General features: G+C 44.0%; 1 protein-coding gene across 1 annotated transcript in view; it reads left to right on the top strand.

The window, feature by feature from the left end:
* The window catches only part of TMEM214 (transmembrane protein 214), a 29,670-nt gene extending 24,214 nt beyond the window's left edge, over positions 1–5,456 (top strand). Inside the window, exons 16-17 of the mRNA XM_073673648.1 lie at positions 4,385–4,536; positions 4,638–5,456. Coding sequence (XP_073529749.1) covers positions 4,385–4,536; positions 4,638–4,764 — 279 coding nt within the window. The 3' untranslated portion in view covers positions 4,765–5,456. The remainder of the gene's footprint in view (positions 1–4,384; positions 4,537–4,637) is intronic.
* The last annotated feature ends 6,673 nt before the right edge of the window (positions 5,457–12,129 follow it).

The raw sequence follows: 12,129 nt of genomic DNA, 5'->3' as shown, positions 1-12,129 counted from the left end.
CTCTCATTAATGTACACTCTGCACCCCATCTTGACTGGAAAAAAACAGAAATGTATAAATTTTTGCAAATTTATTAAAAAAGAAAAACTGAAATATCACATGGTCATAACTGCTCAGACCCTTTGCTCAGACACTCATATTTAAGTCACATGCTGTCCATTTCCTTGTGATCCTCCTTGAGATGGTTCTTCTCCTTCATTGGAGTCCAGCTGTGTTTAATTAAACTGATAGGACTTGATTTGGAAAGGCACACACCTGTCTATATAAGACCTCACAGCTCACAGTGCATGTCAGACCAAATGGGAATCATGAGCTCAAAGGAACTGCCCAAGGAGCTCAGAGACAGAATTGTGGAAGGCACAGATCTGGCCAAGGTTACAAAAGAATTTCTGCATTACTCAAGGTTCCTAAGAGCACAGTGGCCTCCATAATACTTAAATGGAAGAAGTTTGGGACCACCAGAAGTCTTCCTAGACCTGGCCGTCCAGCCAAACTGATCAATCGTGGGAGAAGAGCCTTGAGAGAGGTAAAGAACCCCAAGATCACTGTGGCTGAGCTCCAGACATGCAGTAGGGAGATAGGAGAAAGTTCCACAAAGTCAACTATCACTGTAGCCCTCCACCAGTTGGGCCTTTATGGCAGAGTGACCCGACGGAAGCCTCTTCTCAGTGCAAGACATATGAAAGCCCACGTACAGTTTGCTCAAAAACACATGAAGGACTCCCAGACTATGAGAAATAAGATTCTCTGGTCTGATGAGACGAAGATAGAACTTTTTGGTGATAATTCTAAGCGGTATGTGTGGAGAAAACCAGGCACTGCTCATCACCTGCCCAATACAATCCCAACAGTGAAACATGGTGGTGGCAGCATCATGCTATGGGGGTGTTTTTCAGCTGCAGGGACAGGACGACTGGTTGCAATTGAAGGAAACATGAATGCAGCCAAGTACAGAGATATCCTGGATGAAAACCTCTTCCAGAGTGCTCTGGACCTCAGACTTGTCCGAAGGTTCACCTTCCAACAAGACAGTGACCCTAAGCACACAGCTAAAATAACAAAGGAGTGGCTTCAGAACAACTCTGTGACCATTCTTGACTGGCCCAGCCAGAGCCCTTACCTAAACACAATTGAGCCTGTCTGGAGAGACCTGAAAATGGCTGTCCACCAACGTTCACCATCCAACCTGACGGAACGGGAGATGATCTGCCAGGAAGAATGGCAGAGGATCCCCAAATCCAGGAGCGAAAAACTTGTTGCATCATTCCCAAGAAGACTCATGGCTGTACTAGCTCAAAAGGGGGCTTCTACTCAATACTGAGCAAAGGGTCTGAATACTTATGACCATGTGATATTTCAGATTTTCTTTTTTAACAAATTTGCAAAAATTTCTACATTTCTGTTTTTTTCAGTCAAGATGGGGTGCAGAGTGGACATTAATGAGAAAAAAATGAACTTTTTAGAATTTACCAAATGGCTGCAATGAAACAGCCATTTGGTTCCTGGTCGTCTGTTACTGAGACGGTCAGCCGTCTTTCCCCCTTCAGTTTCATGTGGCATAGAGATGTTAATATCTTCTACAACACATATTTCTATGACCTTTTTCATTACTGATCTGTTTCGGATCTTCTGCACCTTTACAGACCTACAGTGCCTACAAGTAGTATTCAACCCCCTGCAGATTTAGCTGGTTTGATAAGATGCAAATAAGTTAGAGCCTTCAAACTGCAAACGAGAGTAGGATTTATGAACAGAAGCATAAATCTTACAAACCAAAAAGTTATGTTGCTCAGTTGAATTTTATTAAATTTTAAACATAAGTGTGGGTCAATTATTATACAACCCCTATGTTTAATATTTTGTGGAATAACCCTTGTTTGCAATTACAGCTAATAATCGTCTTTTATAAGACCTGATCAGGCCGGCACAGGTCTGTGGAGTTATCTTGGCCTACTCCTCCATGCAGATCTTCTCCAAGTTATCTAGGTTCTTTGGGTGTCTCATGTGGACTTTATTCTTGAGCTCCTTCCACAAGTTTTCAATTGGGTTAAGGTCAGGAGACTGACTAGGCCACTCCAACACCTTGACTTTTTCCCTCTTGAACCAGGCCTTGGTTTTCTTGGCTGTGTGCTTTGGGTCGTTGTCTTGTTGGAAGATGAAGTTACGACCCATCTTAAGATCCTTGATGGAGGAGCGGAGGTTCTTGGCCAAAATCTCCAGGTAGGCCGTGCTATCCATCTTCCCATGGATGCGGACCAGATGGCCAGGCCCCTTGGCAGAGAAACAGCCCCACAGCATGATGCTGCCACCACCATGCTTGACTGTAGGGATGGTATTCTTGAGGTCGTATGCAGTGCCATCCAGTCTCCAAACGTCACGTGTGTGGTTGGCACCAAAGATCTCGATCTTGGTCTCATCAGACCATAGAACCTTGAACCAGTCTGTCTCAGAGTCCTCCAAGTGATCATGAGCAAACTGTAGACGAGCCTTGACATGACGCTTTGAAAGTAAAAGGTACCTTACGGGCTCGTCTGGAACGGAGACCATTGCGGTGGAGTACGTTACTTATGGTATTGACTGAAACCAATGTCCCCACTGCCATGAGATCTTCCCGGAGCTCCTTCCTTGTTGTCCTTGGGTTAGCCTTGACTCTTCGGACAAGCCTGGCCTCGGCACGGGAGGACACTTTCAAAGGCTGTCCTGGCCGTGGAAGGCTAACAGTAGTTCCATAAGCCTTCCACTTACGGATGATGCTCCCAACAGTGGAGACAGGTAGGCCCAACTCCTTGCAAAGGGTTTTGTACCCCTTGCCAGCCTTGTGACCCTCCACGATCTTTGTATCTGATGGCCTTGGAATGCTCCTTTGTCTTTCCCATGTCGACCATGTCTGAGTGCTGTTCACAAGTTTGGGGAGGGTCTTAAATAGTCAGAAAAGGCTGGCAAAAGAGATCTTTAATCCACACATGTGAAGCTCATTATTCTTGGTGCCTGAACTACTTCTTAATACTTTAGGGGGACCAAACAGAATTCTTGTGGTTTGAGGGGTTGAATAATAAATGACACTCTGAATTAACTTTTAACGTTTTTTAAAAAAAAAATATATATTTGCTGCAGTGCATTTCCCACTTCCAGGCTGATCTACAGTACAAATGTCACAATGCCAAGATAATTCCGCATGTGTCAACCAGCTAAATCTGCAGGGGGTTGAATACTACATGTAGGCACTGTATATGTCTCCATGGTAACAGACTACGAAGGATCCCTGTGTAGTCTGATCCAGCATTCAGTCACGTGCTCTCTGTGCTCTGCTGATGGTCAGGAGAGTTGTCGGTCAAGCATGTCCATTTTTCTACTGCAGATCGCAGTGTTCTTCCGGAGATAACCCAGCGGCCGACGTGTCAGCTGACTGCTTTCTCCTAGAGAACACGAGTCTGCTGAGATGGTTGTCGGCCAAATAATTGTCAGAAGAATGTCAGCCAATGGCCATCTGCGGTGTATGACCAGCTTTACTCTTCAGCCCTCCGTCACTCAGCAGAGGGGGGATGCAGGAGCTTATCATCATGTTATCACTCTCTTTACTAATCACAGCATGATAATCTCATTACCCTAAGTCTAGGGTAGGGGTTACAACATAGGAGCTTTTCATCATGTTATCACTCCTCTCTTCACTGGCAGCCTGGTAATCTCATAACTCTACAGAGAGGATGAAGGAACTTCTCCTGTTTATTTCTCTTACTAGTCACAGCTTGGTAATCTCATCACTCTATGTCTAGGGCAAGGGGAGCTTTTCTTCATGTTATCACTCCTTTTACCAATCACAGTCGGCTAATCTACAGCCCTCCGTGACACAAGCTGGAAATGCAGGAGAATTTCCTCATGTTATCTCTATCTCATTACCCTACGTCTAGGTAGGGGAGTACATAGGATCTTTTCCTTATGTTATCACTCTTCTCTTCATACTAGTCACAGCTTGGTAATCGCAGCTCTACAACCCTCTTAGTCCCAGAGGAAGGGATGTAGGAGCTTTTCCTCATGTTATCACTCTTCTTACTAGTCACAGCTTGGTAATCTCATTACCTTACGTCTAGGCTAGGGGAGTACATAGAATCTTTTCCTTACGTTATCACTCTTCTCTTCTTACTAGTCACAGCTTGGTAATCTCATTTGGTGCTTTTCCTCGTGTTATCACTCCAATTCCCAACTATGTCCTAGTGATGTCACGACTCTCCAGACCTCTGTGACCTACAGAACATACGCCCTCTGTCATTTTAAATGTGTTTTATTCTTGAGGAAACATCTGTTGTAGGTTGGACTCTCTTGACTTAATAATTAATCAGAGGAGATGCATGTTGTCTCTGTAACCTCTCGTCCTCTGTCCTGACAGCTCCATTCCCACATCCCTGAATCCGTCTTCCAGCTGCTGGAGTATCTGAGAGACCTGCTCCTCCTCCTCTACCACAATTACCTCCTGCCGGCGGTGCAGTATGGTGAAGCCGCCCTTCAGAGGACATGGCAGCAATATGTGGACTCCTGCAAGTACGTAACTGCACCCGCCTGGTTTATGGGGTGGTGCAGTGATTCTTGGCGAGCGTCTGTACTGTCCATCTATACATCAGATTTTTCATTTTTCCTTGCAGCGGTGAGGTGACGTGGGACTGCGCGAAGGGTCATCTGAGCAACATCACCCAATCCTCGTGGACGTTCCTGCAGAACACTACACTGGCCATTAAGGACTGGGCCGTGGCCATGGTCTCCAGTCACTAGATCAGGAACCAATACCTGCAATGACTTTATCATCGGCTTCTTTATCCTCCCTCCCCTACCCCGCCATGAGTTAGCTGGTGACATCACACCTGCAATGGGACCAGGGGTCGTGACTGGTGCGGATATTTTGGGATCAAACACACAAACCTTACCCTTTCTTTCCTCCTGACTCTTGTGGTTCAGAGTTGGTCCGGGACCTGGCTGCTCGAGAACTGATGGGAATCTATGCAGGGAGTCTTCTGGGTCTCCTCTGACATTTGCTCCAGAAGTCTTGATGAGACTGCTGGGGGGTTTTTTTGGGTTACTTTGTGGTGACATTCGGAGGCGTTTTGTCCTTTTCCTGTGGACATTCTATTTGTTTTTGATCAGATGGCGCTCTTTGTCCAGCGATGATCGCCTCTGATCAAGTTCTCACACTTGTCATTTTGGGTCTTAATTCATCATCCATGTTGCTCTCATCCCAGGGCAGATGACATGGAGTCTCAGTCTTTTTATCCAGCTTTTTTTTTTTTTTTTCCGAGGGGGGGGGGTGGGGATGTAATTCTTCTCACTAAGTATCTGTATTTCAGGTCTTGTCTTGTCAGACGCTAGCAAGGCGTTGTGACCGATCCTTCTGTATCATTCTATACATTTCAATAAACTCTACAGTATTCCAGAAGACAATAAAGGAGGTGATGTGATGATCGACAAAAGTTTTTGCTTCTTACAGGGTGGTACATACTCATTACTTATAAACAAAGTGCCCCTGGTGGGGGCTGGCCAGTGATAGGGTGTGGGGGGGGGTCAACCTGGCTCAAAGTGTAAGGCGAAACATAAAAAAGAACAGATGACAGGAGACTTTTCTCAAGTAGATGTCATTATTAGATATTTTTTTTAATCAGCTGTGTACGATGTCCTTGTGTAATATACAGCTCAGATAAAATCTTTAGAAATTGTCCTGCTTTATCTGGAAGAGGAGGACATGGCTGCTTCTAAATGGTCAATATTATATGGGTGGGACATTGCGGCTGCTTCTAAATGGTCAATCTTCTAGTGGTGGGTCATGGCTGCTCATAAACGGTCATGGGTGGGATGTAGTTGCTTCTAAATGGTCAATATTATATGGGTGGGATATTGCGGCTGCTTCTAAATGGTAAATCTTCTAGTGGTGGGTCATGGCTGCTCATAAACGGGAATGGGTGGGATGTAGCTGCTTCTAAATGGTCAATATTATATTGGTGGGACATTGCCGCTTATAAACGGTCCATCTTCTAGGGGTGGAACGTGTCTGCTTCTAAAGGGTTTGGATTTCTCATTACATACACACAGGGTACACTGACAAGAAGCTGTGGCAGGTTTTACCTATGTAGCTGTTTCGTTTATCCTGCTCCATCACAATACACAGGAATCCATCGTACATTGCATCAGTAGGTAAGACAGCTGCACAGATCAGTCTCCTTTCGCAGAGGCAGGAAGTTAACAATGCTGTCAAGAGAGTGAGACGGTGGAGAGCCACACTTGAGCCTCTCTCTTAAAGAGCCGGAGCTTCTATTACTATATTAATGAAGCAATTTACTTTTCCTAATGTTAAATATTGCTGCGTTAAGTATACCTGAATCACAGCTGCGGACAGTGATTGGCAGCGGCGTTCAAATGCTGTACAGAAATCTTGGGCATCATTTATAACGAAAGCTTTTACGGAGGAATATTCATATTTAGAGACATCATTTGCTGCTGTTTTTTTTTTTTTTTAAGTAACTTCTCTTTTTTTGCCTTGCGTTCGATGACCTTCGTTCTGCCAAATTCTACTAAGGGTTCTTTCACACATTCGTGTCTCCAGTACGTGTGGTGACAGAGTAGTAGTGTCGGCTCCCGCAGTGTCCAACTGTAAAAATGAGAATAAAATAAAAAAAACCTTATACTCGCCTGTCCTAAGTGTCCCCTGCTGTGATCCATGCGACCACTCAGGGCTCGGAGCCAGGTAGAATGACTCCTGCAGCGAGCGGGCCCCGGAGCTGCGCTCAGTGAGTGACAGGACACCGCTCGCTGGAGCGGCTCATTCTCCCCGGCTCCGCTGCTGAGCAGTCACGTGGATTACAGCGGGAGACACTTAAGAAAAATGAGTATATGGATTTTTTTTTTTTTATTTTATTCTTATTTTTACAGTTAGACACTACAGGAGCAGACTACTACTCTCATTATTGTCCCTGCTGGTGCTGATCGCAACGCCGGCAGAGGACTTTGAGGACAGATTTCAGCACCCAGTGTTTGGGAACAGCGCAAAGTGTACGCTGATTCCCAGGCGCCGGTACGTCTGCTCCTGATGCGGCACACCGACACGGATATCTCTGGTACTGGTTTTTCCGGTACCAGAAATATCAGGACGTGTGAAAGAGGCCCAACTGACGGGATGAATTTTGTACAAAATCAAAGATGCTTTTTTTTTTTTATTATTTTTTTTAAACGCCTTTAAAGAGAATTAAGCTAAAACTCCTGGATAAGAAAACACGCCTGTAATATCGAACAAAAAATGGGTGAAACCAAGTAAAGTTAATGGCAAATAAAATAATGAACGAGGCGCAACCGTAAAAGTCACGATTGGGAACGATCTTTAGGCCTGAAAAAAAAGGCACAAAGACAATGACCAGTCTGCGTCTTAATGTCCCTTGTGGTCAGAAAGTTCATCCCGGTACTGGTCCGAAGGGCAGTCGGTTAGATAAGTCCCCGTGGTCTTGTTCTTAAAGGGGTTTTTTGGTTACACGAGATTGACGATCAATGCTTAGATCCCGCTGCCCCCAGAGCTGATGATCGCTGGTGAAGGTGGCGGATTCCCACAGATCCAACATTGATGGCCAATCCTAAGGAGAAGACTATCGAGTGACTAAAGCTTTTTTTTTTTTTACCTAAATATTCCAGTATTTTAGATAGAAAAAGGGTGGGAGATTTTTTTTTTTTTCTTTTTCCTTAAGGGGTCATTTTTGGTTTTCGCTAGAGATGAGTGAATCGCAGGGAAATTCAATTCACAGAAAAGTTATTTGATGCAAATCAAATGTTCCTTATTATGCCAAGATCTCTGCAGACAACAGAGCACTTGCCACTTACCGGTCCTGACTGCTGTAGCCCGCCATCTGGTGCACCGCGCCTTTTCTTCTATAAGCTTCATTCCGTGTCAAGAAGACATTGCAATGTCAGGACGTCCATCGCCCGAGGCTTAGCCAGTATTATGGTAGGGTCAAATCATCAGGGTCATTGGGATATTTTTGGTTGTCATTAAGATTTAAAAAGAGAAAACGCAGTAGACTGACAATAATTGGCTTCACCCAACCAATAACCATGAGGGGAGGAAAAGCTTTTTTGTTATCATTCATATTCTCTGAAACAAAGCCAAGAAAGGAAAAATTCTGCCGGGGTGTGTAAACTTTGGAGCACAATTTTATGTTCTTGTACATAGGAGCAGTATTATAGTAGTTATATTCTTGTACATAGGGGGCAGTATTATAGTAGTTATATTCTTGTACATAGGGGGCAGTATTATAGTAGTTATATTCTTGTACATAGGGGCAGTATTATAGTAGTTATATTCTTGTACATAGGAGCAGTATTATAGTAGTTATATTCTTGTACATAGGGGGCAGTATTATAGTAGTTATATTCTTGTACATAGGGGCAGTATTATAGTAGTTATATTCTTGTACATAGGAACAGTATTATAGTAGTTATATTCTTGTACATAGGGGCAGTATTATAGTAGTTATATTCTTGTACATAGGGGCAGTATTATAGTAGTTATATTCTTGTATATAGGAGCAGTATTATAGTAGTTATATTCTTGTACATAGGAGCAGTATTATAGTAGTTATATTCTTGTACATAGGGGGCAGTATTATAGTAGTTATATTCTTGTACATAGGGGGCAGTATTATAGTAGTTATATTCTTGTACATAGGGAGCAGTATTATAGTAGTTATATTCTTGTACATAGGGGTAGTATTATAGTAGTTATATTCTTGTACATAGGGGCAGTATTATAGTAGTTATATTCTTGTATATAGGGGCAGTATTATAGTAGTTATATTCTTGTACATAGGAGCAGTATTATAGTAGTTATATTCTTGTACATAGGGGCAGTATTATAGTAGTTATATTCTTGTACATAGGAGCAGTATTATAGTAGTTATATTCTTGTACATAGGAGCAGTATTATAGTAGTTATATTCTTGTACATAGGGGCAGTATTATAGTAGTTATATTCTTGTACATAGGAGCAGTATTATAGTAGTTATATTCTTGTACATAGGGGCAGTATTATAGTAGTTATATTCTTGTACATAGGAGCAGTATTATAGTAGTTATATTCTTGTACATAGGAGCAGTATTATAGTAGTTATATTCTTGTACATAGGGGCAGTATTATAGTAGTTATATTCTTGTACATAAGGGGCAATTTTTATTATAAAAACAAACATAAATACAAATATAACAAACAAAAGTCATCCAGTATTACAAAAAGACAAATCACATGGGTTATATATACAAAAAAAAACCATTAAAATAATCAGATCATATACATAAATAAATTAAAAAGTCCACGCCTGCGGGAAAGAGAAAAAAAAAAAAATAAAATAATAATAATCATCATATTCCCTAACTGAATTTTACGTTGCTCCATAACTTTATGTTTTTCTGACTCCTTCCAACTTCTAGTGATTTTATCCACCGGAGTTCTGATATCACCTGATTGGCTGCAGCGGTGTGATCGAACGGCTCATTGTGCAGTGACACCCGGGTTCTCATGTGCCAGTGATAGTATTTTATGACACTGATTATAATGTACATGGTCTCTCTGTCGATGTTACTGACAGTGGATGGGACACCATAGATTATGTCAGGATACTTTAGGGTCAGAAGTCTGGGGATTTTTAGATTAGCTGACACCTCCTCCCAGATCTTCCTCCCTCCCCAGCAATCACATATAAAGTGCTCCATAGTCTCCTCCTGCTGACAACCAAGGGGATAATTCCGATCAGAGACACTCAGATTTTTCAGGTTCCCCCTGACAAAGAGCCGACTATGTAGTGAAAGCCAAGAGATGTCAAACAGTTTGGGAGGAAGTCGTTTCCCGTTTAGGAACCTGAGACTTTCCTGCAGGGTGGTGGTGACACAATCTCTCAGGGCCAGTGGAGAAAAGAAGAACGTCCCACATACATGAGCATATAGGTCTCTTCTCGTATTGCTCTCAATGTAAGACCTCTCCAGTCCCCACTTCCTGACACACTTCAGACCGTAGTCCAGATACTGGGGGAGGTGGCCACCTGTCCATCTCCTCCTCTTGAGACTGCCGCCTCGCACCCAAGACTCTGCAAAAGGCAATATCCAGTCCTTGATACTATTCACCCACAGGGAGCTACTGTTTGAGTCCATGTTCCCAAAATTCACTTTTAGAAACAGGGAGTCAAAGAAAACCCTTGGATTTAACATATCCAGCCCACCATCTCTCCGCCGTAGGTACGTTACTCCCCTCTTTATTAGGTTCAACCTATTCCCCCACAAGAGCTGGAAGAACAAGCTGAAAAGCCTCGCTGAGAAAGACTCTGGCAAAGGGAAAATAACAGAGACATACAAGAAGATGGGGACCAGGTAGGTCTTCAACATAGCGACCCTTTCTCTGTAGGTCAGCCTCCAGTTCTTCCATCGCTGAACCTTTGCATTTCCGGTTTCCAATTTCTCTTCCCAATTTAGCTTGGCATTATCATCCCTCCCAAATTTAACCCCTAGGATCTTAATATGGGTGGAGGCTTTAGCAAACTGTGGCAGATCAAAGCCAGGATCAGTGTCTAACGTCCACAGAGCTTGACTCTTCTCAAGGTTGACCAGAGACCCGGAGGCCTCAGAGTAGCTTCTGATGGCCGCCGATAACATCCGCACCTCTTGAGGATTGGAGATCACCAACGTCACATCATCAGCATAGGCAACAACAGTCAGAGGCAAGCAGTGGGGGACCGGCACCCCCTGAAAATCACACTCCTGCAGTGACCTCAGAAACGGGTCTATGGCGAAAACATACAGGAGCGGACTCAGTGGGCAGCCCTGTCTCACCCCCGCCCCAACTCCAAAAGTATCACCCTGCCAACCATTAATCAGAGGAAAGCTCACCGCCTCTCTATACAAAGTCTTCAGCCAATCCACGAATTGTCCCGGAACACCGTACTTTGACAAAGTGGCCCACAGATAATCGTGATCAACTCTGTCAAAGGCTTTAGCCTGGTCCAGACTGACAACATATCTCCCACACCGCAGAGCTTTACATCTCTCAAACATCTCCCGTATCGAGATGACTGCTCCAGAGATGTTCCGCCCTTTTACTGTGCCAAACTGAGAGCCTGCCAACAGTGCCGGGGACAAACAGACTAACCTAGAAAACAGGATCTTTGCCAGAATCTTCCTGTCTACATTCAAGAGGGCAATCGGCCTCCAGTTCTTGATGTCACTCGGCTCTTTACCTTTAGACAGCAGAATTAACGAGGACACTCTCATGGATGGAGGCATCAGGTGATTTTCTAGACAATTCCTATACACATCCACAAGGATTGGAGCCAGGAGGTCTCTGAATTCCTTATAAAATTCTGCTGTTATACCATCTGGACCTGGTGCCTTCTTCAGATATAATTTATCAATAGCCGCCTTAACTTCCTCCACCGTTAATTCTGCTGTCAAAGAAGAAAAGTCCAGATCGTTAGTATCAGGCACTGGAGTTGCCTCCAAGAATTGAGCCATCTTATTTTTATCCAAAACTTTCCTCTGAAACAAGTCAGCATAGTAAGATCTCACGACCCCCAGAATACCCTCCCGTGAATCCTGCAATACACCCTGGGAGTCAGTGAGACCTGGGACCATTTTTTTGGCCACCCTCTCCCTGCAATTCTCAAAGGGATCAGGTGCCCCTAAGGACCCATAATCCCGTTCAAGAACCAGGGAGGTGTACCTGCTGTACTGATACTGCCTTATCTCAGATTTCAGCCGGTCGATCTTCACTTTGTCATCCCCGCCTGCCGAATACAATGACTCCAATTCTTTACGCAGCTTTAGGTACTGGCTGTACTTGTTCCTCCCTTTATTAACTGACAGTCTCTTTAAGAGGGATCTGATATCCTCCTTGACGTCCTCCCACCAGTCGGTCATGTTGTCATAAAAATCAACCCTGTCTAGATGGACCTGAATAAGGGAGTGGACACGACTCTGGACATAGGCATCACCTAGGAGACTGGAATTAAGCTTCCACAACCCTCTACCAATGTCCGGGCGGTTAGAGGTCCCCAGACAGAAGCACAAGGCGAGGTGGTCAGAGTAAGGGACGACCTTCTCACTCAGGGAGCTGACAGCCTCAGT

This window comes from Phyllobates terribilis, unplaced genomic scaffold (assembly GCF_046119375.1).
Source record: "Phyllobates terribilis strain yellow unplaced genomic scaffold, ASM4611937v1 Scaffold_3__8_contigs__length_932513732, whole genome shotgun sequence".
Classification (NCBI taxonomy): Eukaryota; Metazoa; Chordata; class Amphibia; order Anura; family Dendrobatidae; genus Phyllobates; species Phyllobates terribilis.
This window is presented reverse-complemented; position numbering and strand designations above follow the sequence as displayed.